Raw genomic sequence first — 10,677 nt, 5'->3', positions numbered from 1 at the left:
TATTCACCCTACTATTTTAGTGCTTCATGAGTATGTGAACCATATCTACTGGCAATCCGTTCAGTATTTGTGCGACATTTCACTTAAATCTAAAACTTTGAAGCTCTTGGTGGAGCTTGAGGGAATGTCAGTAGATCCAGAGTCCTTATGATTCATCTTCTGGGCGCAATGACAATCCATCTGATAATAGTTGAGATATTTTAATCTGAACCAAAGTGGTGGACAAACAGACCCAGAGACTGACAGTGCCGTGCGCACCGCTAGCATGACGCTAACAAAAACTAAAAATAGGAAACATTTTATTTGAAATGTCAGTGAGGCATTTATCTGAATACAAACATAATAACACTAATGTTTTTCTTCCTGTGAGAGATTGCTCTACGATACCCAGAACCACCTCAAGACCTCCTCATTTAAGTGTTTCTCAGAACATAGGTCCAGTTCTTGTTATCCTGCACTCTTTATCACCCCTGTCATCTTTAGTTTTACTACTATTTCCAAATGTGAAACACACAAAAATACTGTGTGTGTGGGTGTGTTAACTTTCATGTACACATGTGTGGTATATGAGATGGAAACCTAATAGACTCCACCCTCACTGTCATGCTCATGTTCATGACCTTTGACACTGAGAGGTCTGTCCTGACACTCATAACCATGAATAATGTCCTCTCTCCATCCAAGCCTCCTCACGTCATATAAACCACAACACAAACCTCCAGGTCTACAGGTCCAGTCTGTATAGAGTTAGAGGCAGATCATGACTGGAAACCTTTCAGCCTTTAAACATGGTTACAGTTTACAGATTGAAAGTGCATGGGATTAGGATTAAAGGAGTAGAGCAGTGATTTATTATTGCACTTGTATAAAGAGGGAGACAGATTTTTAAAAAAAAAAGTCAGTCAAGGCAGTCCTACATTTCCCATAATGCAACTTAATACCATCTTTCATTAGAGCCTGGATCATGCACACATCCTTCAAACTGCTGAAGCATGGTCTTTCTGTTAAGATATGTTGACTTGAGATAAGTGACATCAGTATGGAGTCATATTCTCAGACTTAAGAACCAAGAAGACTAAACTAAACTAGACTAAACTTTTAAAGGACCAGTGTGTGGGATTTAGTGGCATCTAGATGTGAAGTTTCAACTTTCTGCTCCATTTAAAATACATGTTTTTTGAGCAGATTGAGCCATTCAGTCAGTTTTCTAAATTAAAACACTGTGTGCAGACTCCCAATCACATATAATTACGTAGTCAACTTGTGCTTCCGAAACACTTGCGGTGCAGAGGACGGAGCAAAACCTCGTTATGACTCAAAACAATCAAGGTGTTATACAAGATTACTGTCCCCGTCAAGAAATAGTCCAGCACATAACCCCCAGATGTGCCCAAAATGTTGAACTATTCCTTTAGTTCTCACAGGCCCCTTTAACTGTATGCTGGTTCTGCAGATGTTTATCTTGAAAGGATCATGCAGGTCAACTGCAAGTTCAAACCCAAGTTCACTTTCCTTAAAAAAAGAAGGTAAAACGTCTTTAAGTGGTTTGAGGAGTTTCTCTGTGAAATTGTGTCGCTGTTGAAGAAACCTTGTGACCGATGTAAGTTCAAGCTGACCAAGTTGACCCAAAACACTAAAGCAGCTCTCCCTCTCTGAGTCTCTCTCTCTGAGCGGCTCTGATCCCTCAGTCAGACCCAACAGCAGCTGAAGCTTATTAAAGGCCACTATTTCAGGCCGCTTTAACCCTCTAACCTTCCATCCGTCTCTCTGCTCATCTGTTTATTTCTTCACTCGTCTATCTGCCTCTCTGCTTCTCTTTTCTCCCCCAACTCTCAATTCTCTAATCGGTTTCCACTTCTGCTCAGTTTTCTCTTGTGATCTCTTATTTTCCGTCTTTATCTGTTGACCATCCGTCCATCATAGCACCGATGCACTGCGGAAAGCCTGGGGTACATATTTGACCTTATTCATACTGTGACATTCAGATACACATACCGGTATTTGTTTCCTATGAGTTAGATAAGAGGCTTGATACCACTTTAGTGCGACTTTAGTAGAAGAGCAAACACAGGGCTCTCTATGAGTGTGTGTGTGTGTGTGTGTGTGTGTGCAGCCCTCTGAGCCTCACAGTGTTTACATGCTGGATGGTGAACGGGGGACTCTCCGGTCTCGTTTTAACTCAGTAACCCGTCCTGAACCAGCTATGACTTCACCCAGGGAGACAGTTGGAAGATTTCACACATTCTCCACCGGTGACCCCGACTGATGCTAAAATTGTTGCTAATTACTCAAATCCCAGCATGCAGCTGTGTTGCAGACAACAAACTCCAATTGTTGGTTGCTGACAGAAAGCCGTGGAGGGTTGAAGAGATGCTGAAGACCAAAAGGACCATTGCATAATTAATATTTACAGCATTTTGATATCCTTTCTGTCCCTCCAGCCCTCCCTGTTTCAGGCTCGTACCACCATGATGGTGAACAGCGGCCGTTTCCGTTGTCCGTCCTGCAGACATGAAGTGGTGCTGGACCGCCACGGCGTCTACGGCCTACAACGAAACCTGCTGGTCGAGAACATCATCGATGTCTACAAACAGGAAGTCATCAACAGCAGCAACGCCACAAGGTGAGGAGACACAATGAGGAGAATTATGATTGTAAATATACATACAAATATTCTGTCTCTCTCTCTCTCTCTCCAGCCCCCTCCCTCCTCCTCCACCTTCTGCTCAGGCAACATGTTCAGACCATGAGGGTGAAAAGGTGAACATCTACTGTATCACCTGTCAGGTTCCTACCTGTTCTCTCTGTAAGGTGTTCGGAGCTCATCAGTCCTGTCAGGTGGCTCCTCTGACAGACATCTATCAGCAGCAGAAGGTATGTAACACTCTGTGATGGTGTGTGTATGTGTGTAAAATAGATCTTATACCAGTGTTTTTTCATGTTTCAGTACCTTCATACACATTATGTCTATTTTACATTACTGATGAATAATCAAAGTATACCATAGTTGTTATTTATAGATTCCTACTGTGTTCCATTTACTAATCCTACTCTGAAAATCAACAGAGAGAGGTTGGTCTGTTCTTTGATTTCAGTCATGTTAAGGGTTTGTCTGTAATAACAATATAAGCTTTTTAAATCAGCCTGTGTCCAAAAACTGTTTATTTGCTACCCAGTAAGTACAATATGTTTTACCTTCCGCCATCATATTTGATTTTTGCACTGCACAATGCCCTTTAAAAACCCCTTAGTTGGATGACAAATGCTAGAAATGCCACAATGCAACGCTTAGCCTTTGCTCTTGAGACGACAGATTTGTACGTTACACTCGTGCAACACCTGCCATACAACAACGATTGATAAGTGTCTGATATCTCAATATCACTGAAGAGTGATCAGTACAGTATTTAGAGAAAAGGGAGTAGTTTGATTAACTCAAGGACTTGGTAGTTAATTAGCCTAATTTAATAACTCTCAATATAAGAGCAGTTTCATGACTAAACTAAGATTTGTTGGGGTTGAAATGTAAATGAACGTAGCTAGACAAGATTAATGTGCAGCCTTTAGACAACTCAATATCTAATATCTTAATAACAAGTTAATTTGCTTTTGTTTCTCAGGATGAGCTGAGTGAAGAAATTAGTTCTCTGGTGGCGTTCAACGACAAAGTCCAGGCCTTGATCAATGAGCTGGAGGAGACATGTAAAAACATAGAGGTGTGTGTGTGTGTGTGTGTGTGTGTGTGTATGTGTGTGTGTGTCCCATTGTTGTCCAAAAACTATTAAAAATACATAAAGGAGCACACTTAATTTCCCTGAACACACACACTGTATTTTATTTTATATAAATAACTAATAAACCATCTTTCTGCCAGAAACACCAAATATGCATTAATCTTTCGCTGAGAATGGATATATATATATGTTAGATCATCACTGATCTGTTTTACAAATAAAACTACATATCTGTTAGCTGCTTTTTAGAGAATTACGTCTTCAGTCAAGGTAGGAGTTTGTTGCTGAAAAGGAAAAATATAGAGCAATGCCGGACTTATCCTTCAGCTTAATAGATTGATTAAATAAGTCAGCATAAAAATGTCTTTAACAAGCTTTAATTCTTCTTTAAACTTACTGAATCCTGGAGACATCTCTGTGTGGGATGACTATCACTTATGACTTAAGTAATAACACAAGTCAGTGAATACGCAGCCACATGTATTATTTAGTTATTTAGTTCACATATGGTGTGAAAACAGAAAGAATGCTTTTATGTTTGTTTTGTGCACTAATCTTCACTCTGCCCTCTGCAGGAGAACTGTAACACTCAGAAACAGAGTGTGTGTGAGAGGTTCGATCGTGTGTTTTCCATCCTGGAGGAGAAACGAAAGGTCAGATTTTGTTCTTTTCACTCAGTCTGTTGTACACATTTATTATTGAACGTCTTTGAGGCCAATGATAACCAACTACGGGAAATATTAGCAGATTTGAATAAACAAACATAGAATATAAAGTAATTTAACATAAAAAAAACATTTCTTACATGCTAATATGCAGTTCATGGTAAATAAAATACATGTTAATACAGTCAATACAGTGTGTAGTATATGTAAATTCAATATTCTGCAGTGTATAATGGCAGTAAAAGCCATAGCAGCAGTAACAGTACTCAATAGTTAAACCATTATTATTGTCTTCATCACACTGAAGGCGATGACAGACCAAATCAGCTCCGAGGAGGAAGAGAAGACCGGCCACGTCCAGGCGTTGGTGTGTTGCTATGGAGACAGCGTGGAGGCCAACAACAAACTGCTGGAGAGAGCTGCGAGCAGCATGGAGGAGCCGGACACGGCTGCATTTGTTCAGGTGGTCACAACACTGTGTGTGTGTGTGTGTGTGTGTGTGTCAAATGTGCATGAAGTGGGCATATCTGCAATGAGAAGACTGGAGGGAACCTAGAGAACCCATTATTATTCAGATATCTTGAGGTCAGAGGTCAAAGGATGCCAGTTATATAGCTTCTTTCCCGACATGTTAGCATGACATGACAACGACGGATGCGTTAGGTGATCTAGTTTCATCTTCAGTTTCTGGTTTCATAATTCACTCTAGCTTTAAAAGGGCGGCCTCTGAAAAACAACGCAGAGTGGTAGAGTTAAGGATAATGGGGGTGGCGCTTGGGATGGCCAATCAGATTTCAGGGTTGGCCAGTTCTGCTTTTTAACAAAACACAGTTCTTCTGGTTGAATAATTTGAAAAAAATTATTTTATTTGTATGTATGACACAGTTTACAACTACTTCTTATTAATATTATTACTCTAGTAGTTAAAAAGTTACAATTTAGTACTAAGAATGAATTTTTTCGTGTGTAAGTCTCTAAAAATATTTTATGTTTCTCATCCTCCCTTCAGAATTCAAGAGAGCTGATCACAAAGTGAGTATTGTGATAAGATTAGTTGTATATTTATTACATAATGGTATAAATAAAAATATATATGTTTGGCACTTTTTCTTTTCTGTTTCCCTTTCTTTCGTCCATTCTTTACTCCCTACACCTCTTCCCCCTCTCCTCAGTGTGATAGCAGCGACCGGCTCCTGTCCAGCCGAGACACTGAAACCAGGTTATGAGAGCATGAGCCACTACAGATTTAACTTCAGCAGACAGGAGAGAGCTCTGAGGAGTATAGACTTCCTCAAAGGTGAGAACAAGGACTGCCTGGTGAACCACTTTGAAACTTATTTTATTTAAAAAGACAACATTTACAGTACAAAACACAATTCCTATACACTTCAAAACATCCAACATTTTAACATAAAAGGCTCTGTGTGTGTGTGAAAGCTGAACTGTTAAGCTGCCTGAGTGCAGGTGTAATATAAACTGCAGTAACTCTATCTGCTTAAGGGTTTTTTTGGATATAAGGTCTATGAGTCTGATCCAAAAATAGTTGGTAGCTGCAGTAGGTAACGAGTGAATGAGTAATGTATGCTCTGTATGCACAAAACAACCAAAATATATAACAGACCTTAAAGGTTATTGATTAGTATGACTCAGTGATTGTGAGGTCATGTTCCCATCACACCTCTCTTTCAAGACTGTTTCTAAATTTAAGAGCAAACACACACGGAGCCTTCAGTCCCCGTCCACTATAGCCTATATAATAATTTTGGATTAATATTACTGTATGTTGCATATTACTGCTGTAGCTGTTTAAGGTTGACCTCATTTTAACAACTTTATACACTGTTGGTTAGTTTAATCTAAAGCACTGCATCATATGGATATGGAGATTTAAAAAAACGCCAAAACAAGCACTGATTTTACAACAGTAAAACAGTAGTTGTCTATAATCATATTCATTTTATGAGGCCAACATAAATACCCAAGACCTGTTAATGTTATTGTAATTAATCAGGTTTATAGATAAAGATCAATAAAACCTTCTGTTTATCTAATACACGTTTAACTGAGATTAAATATCATAAAAATAACAACAATGCAACAAGCAGACATTCAGTAACAACAGGTTTTCTTGTCTCTCTGCAGTTGTGGAAGATGTTCCTGAAGAACCGGAGGTGGAACAAGAACCAGAAGAACCCAAAGAGCCCTCTGTCCAGAACACAGAAGCAGAACACCATCAAGAAACCTCGGCCCAGGACCTGGAATCTGTTGAGGAACCAGTTAAAGAGCTGATCCCAGCACTGATATCCCCACCAGTGGAACCACTACAATCAGCTGCACCAACACCAACCCCAGTCCCACCAGCTCCAGGTTTGTTGAGAGACTCTTTGGAGGCTTCAGAGGCAGTTGTGCAGCCAGAGATTGACGACCTGGACTTAAATGATGGAGGATCCGCTGAGATAATGAACAAGAGGGAGGAAGAGAAAGAGGAGGCGGAGGGATGTGCAGCTCCTCATCCCGTTAAAGAGGGAAACATCTGTGAACATGAGGAGGGAATGAGCACACAACAGGTAAAGTATCACACCTGCTGGAAAGAAACACATCTGTATTAACTCAAAAAATATTTTTTAGTTTAAACCATCTTGGTTCTTTTGTAAATATATAAAATTTGGACCTCTTGTTGACCAGTAGAAGGTCTTTAAATGCTCAATAACTGACAGTTAACAATATTAGACCTGTTTTTTTATGGAACCCATTAACTACAATTTGTGTATAATTTACAAAATTGCAAATCATTTTCTAAAATATGAAAAATGATTATCTTATTATATATTATTAATATCTTTTAACAAAAGATCATTTAGATTGATGTCCATGAAGCCTCCTCTCTCATTTACAGTAAGCTTTGAGAATCAACTCACAGAGAATATAAAACTAATGTGTGGGTTCAGTTCGGTTCAGTTCAAAGATACGTAGTCACTATGTGGTTCATTCGCTTTATTTGTTGGAGCAAAGCAATCACGTCACCATTCAAATGCACTTTAGTATGTACAGCAGTAAGTTACCGTATTACCGTGAGTCTGAGTTCAGTCTGTTGCCTGTTTAAGCTTTCACATTCAGTTCAGAATGAAGTCCTATTCAATCACTGGTTAGTAGCTCTGCAGCCAACTAACTTTATTCATTAATTTCATATGTGTTAAGGCATCAGTGCACACACCACACATAACTGGACTTAGGATACTAAAGACGTTTAAAGCTAAAGACTTCTTTAAGTTTCTGTGAGTTGATTGATATGAACCAACACCAAAAGCAGCCTGAAGGGGTGAAAATCAATCTAACATATTGTATGCTTTGGAAAACGGTAACAGGACAAAAAAAAAAGCTAAATTTTCCATATGGCTTTTTAATTGTCTTCCTTCACATATCAGTGTGAGGGTGGAGAGGAAGAAAGCGATGCAGATGATTGGGCAGCACAGAGTGAGACAGAGGAAAAACATGATGCTCAGGATGAAGAAATGCAGATGAAGGAGGAAACAGATGCTACGTTTTACCCCAGCTGGTACAAACCCAACAGCTGGAGCAGGGTTAGCCCCGTCCCTGCAGGAAGCCTGTCGAAGGTTTATGATACAGAACCGACGATGTGTTCACCACAACCAGCTGGAGATTCCTTCTCAGAGGCCAGGACCCAGACTGAGGCTCAAGGTGCAGTCCAACCTGTGACTAAGCCCCAAATACAACCACAATCTCCACGGAGTCACGATTCTCAGACCCAGGAACAGAGCATGTCTTACCCCAACTCAACTCCCCCTGAACTCCCACTTTCCACTGAGCTTCATACTCCCTACCTTCCTCTTCCTCAACTCTCAAACCACCCAGAAAACCACTCCCAGCCTCTGTCTGTTCATGAACCCCAGAGGGTAGAGCTAGGTAGTGCTTGTGTAGCTGTTCCCCAATTAAGACTAACTATGCAGGAGACAGCAGGAGAAGCCTGTATCACAGAGGATGACAATGAGGAGGAGGACATGCAGGGCTGGGTGTGCCTATCAGGGGCTGTGGATAAAGGTTTCAGCCTAGTAGAGGGCAGTTTTGATCTTGGAGATGGTAGTTTGGACAGTTTGTCTGATAATAACGATAGTCCACCGTCCGTCCCACCAGAGGAGCCTCGTTCTGGGCTTGCGAGAGGGAGCTCAGAGGTGGATGAAGATAACTTGGAGCTCAGTGATGAAAGGGTAGGGAATGCAGAACAGAAAGGGCAACATGATGAAGATGAATTTGATCTAAAGCGTGTTCCAGAGCTGAAAGACAGAGGGTTGGGAGAAGGTGATTTTGAAGCTGAGACGATGAATAAAAAGCTGGAAAAAGGAAGCGTTTGGTTGGGTGAAAGAAGCGAAGTGCAGGGGAAGGATGCTGTATGTATGAGGGAGGATAGCGCTGAACCTAAAAATGATCATGGTGTGGAGAGTACAGATAGCTCGATACAGGGAGACGAGTTTGAGGCTGGTAGTTCAGGGTTTGCAATAAAGAAAGAGGAGGATGGAAAGAACGACAAGCAGCCGGAAGACTTTAACAACAAAATGGAAACGAGTGCTGCTGAAACTGAAGAGAAAATAACTCCCTCTGTCTCCCTCCAGGTCAGTATCATCCAATTATCATCGTCGTCTTCATCATCATCAGCCGGGCTCTTGCACTCTTCATCCACCTGCTGATGCGGCTGCACCTCCACGCTGTCTCTACTTCTCTTTTCTTTTGGGTCGTTGCTGTTTAGAGTCACTTCTGCAACTTGGCTGAAACTGCTTCACCACTTTGTTCTCTGTGTTGTTGTCATGTTGGAAATTTAACGGAGAATGGGAGGAAGGAAGGACAAAGGGGAAACTATTTCAAGATATATTTTATCTCCAGTTTAAAAATGAACCTCAGTTCAATAAAAATTCCTCTCTGGAGCCACAAACACCAGTTTTCTTCCAAGTACTTCATGTTTTGTGTGCAAAAATCTTCACTTGTAAAGTAACTTGAAAAAGCTACCAAATAGTTGGAATGGATTAAAAAGTCCGTCTGAAGAAAATACAAATGTGTAGTTACACTCATTCATACATTAGTTACATTCCCAGTGGTATACAGTTATCAGTCCTCTTTCCTTCCTCCTTTCTTCTCCACATTACAGTCATTTTGTTGCAGCATCATCTCTCCATCCCTCTCCTGTCTTCCTTCACCCCAAATCTTCTCATCTCCTCACTTTGACCATTTTCCTCGTCTTTTTTCCTCATCACACCATCCTCTCCTTCATTTCCTCACCCCGCCTCTCCCTGCGTCCCTCCTGTATGTATATCTGTGATCTCCTTCATCCACCTCTCTCTTGTCCATCCCTCCATCTCTCTCCAGGCTGTCACTCTGCTCTTCTACCTGTTGGCCTTCCTGGTCATCCTGCAGAGGGTTTGGGCTTACATCGGCTGCTTCATTTGCACATAACACCAGCAGGAGACACATCCATCCTCACTGCTGCACAGCTCAGGTATACACACACACACCTGCTGCCTCCACCAGGACGTGCTGTTCAAGGCTTTTATTTTGAAAAACTGGAGAATCTTTTGGGTTTGATTCAATGTTTGAAAAGAATTGTTTAAAAAGAATTTACACTGCCAAACGATGGCATGAATGTGATGCATATTAATGGTTGCCGTGTTGATTTCAAGATCTTGTTTGTGAACTATTTATTTTATAAAAATTCATCTTGAATAAAATTGGATTTTATGAACAACATTCTCCAAAACACAGCTGCCAATAGTACTACTGCTCTTCCTACTAGTCCCTCTATTATATTGTTATATTTTATTTTAATATATTGTTATTGGGGCACTGAATATTAACTCTAAAGATATAACAATCATAGAAACAGAGATAAAATACACAAGGACAGACAGAAAATTACTTGACATACAACATAAAACACTGTTAAATATGTGCATGACTGCACAGTACTACTACTAATACTAAATAAGAAGAAAATTAAGACAAAGAAATTAAAAACTTAATTTTAACATTTTACTTTTCATAGCAATTTTATAAAAAAGCAAAAACAGGGCTGACATAATTTTATTATGAACACAAATAGAAACACACTAAACACAGTAGGTGAATTAACAAATGTTAAAAGTTTTCTATTTTAATTAAACAAAAATAATAAATAAACCCTCATTCTCTTATCTCTGCTGACACCTTGTGGTGGAACTGCATAATTACAGCAAGCCAGAGTTTATTTCACATTTTAATCAACTCAATCAACA

General features: G+C 40.1%; 1 protein-coding gene across 1 annotated transcript in view; it reads left to right on the top strand.

Moving 5' to 3' along the window:
- The first annotated feature begins 76 nt into the window (after positions 1 to 76).
- Positions 77 to 10,677, top strand: part of LOC118324165 (E3 ubiquitin-protein ligase TRIM63-like) — a 12,442-nt gene continuing 1,841 nt past the window's right edge. Inside the window, exons 1-9 of the mRNA XM_035656329.1 lie at positions 77 to 2,623; positions 2,700 to 2,874; positions 3,621 to 3,716; positions 4,310 to 4,387; positions 4,707 to 4,862; positions 5,409 to 5,431; positions 5,572 to 5,696; positions 6,542 to 6,966; positions 9,776 to 9,905. Coding sequence (XP_035512222.1) covers positions 2,469 to 2,623; positions 2,700 to 2,874; positions 3,621 to 3,716; positions 4,310 to 4,387; positions 4,707 to 4,862; positions 5,409 to 5,431; positions 5,572 to 5,696; positions 6,542 to 6,966; positions 9,776 to 9,862 — 1,320 coding nt within the window. The 5' untranslated portion in view covers positions 77 to 2,468 and the 3' untranslated portion in view covers positions 9,863 to 9,905. The remainder of the gene's footprint in view (positions 2,624 to 2,699; positions 2,875 to 3,620; positions 3,717 to 4,309; positions 4,388 to 4,706; positions 4,863 to 5,408; positions 5,432 to 5,571; positions 5,697 to 6,541; positions 6,967 to 9,775; positions 9,906 to 10,677) is intronic.

The sequence above is a fragment of the Morone saxatilis genome, unplaced genomic scaffold (genome assembly GCF_004916995.1).
Source record: "Morone saxatilis isolate NCDOM2014 unplaced genomic scaffold, NCSU_SB_2.0 Contig15, whole genome shotgun sequence".
In the NCBI taxonomy this organism is placed as follows: domain Eukaryota; kingdom Metazoa; phylum Chordata; class Actinopteri; family Moronidae; genus Morone; species Morone saxatilis.
Note: the sequence above shows the minus strand (reverse complement) of the source record. Positions and strands in the feature narration are given on the sequence as shown.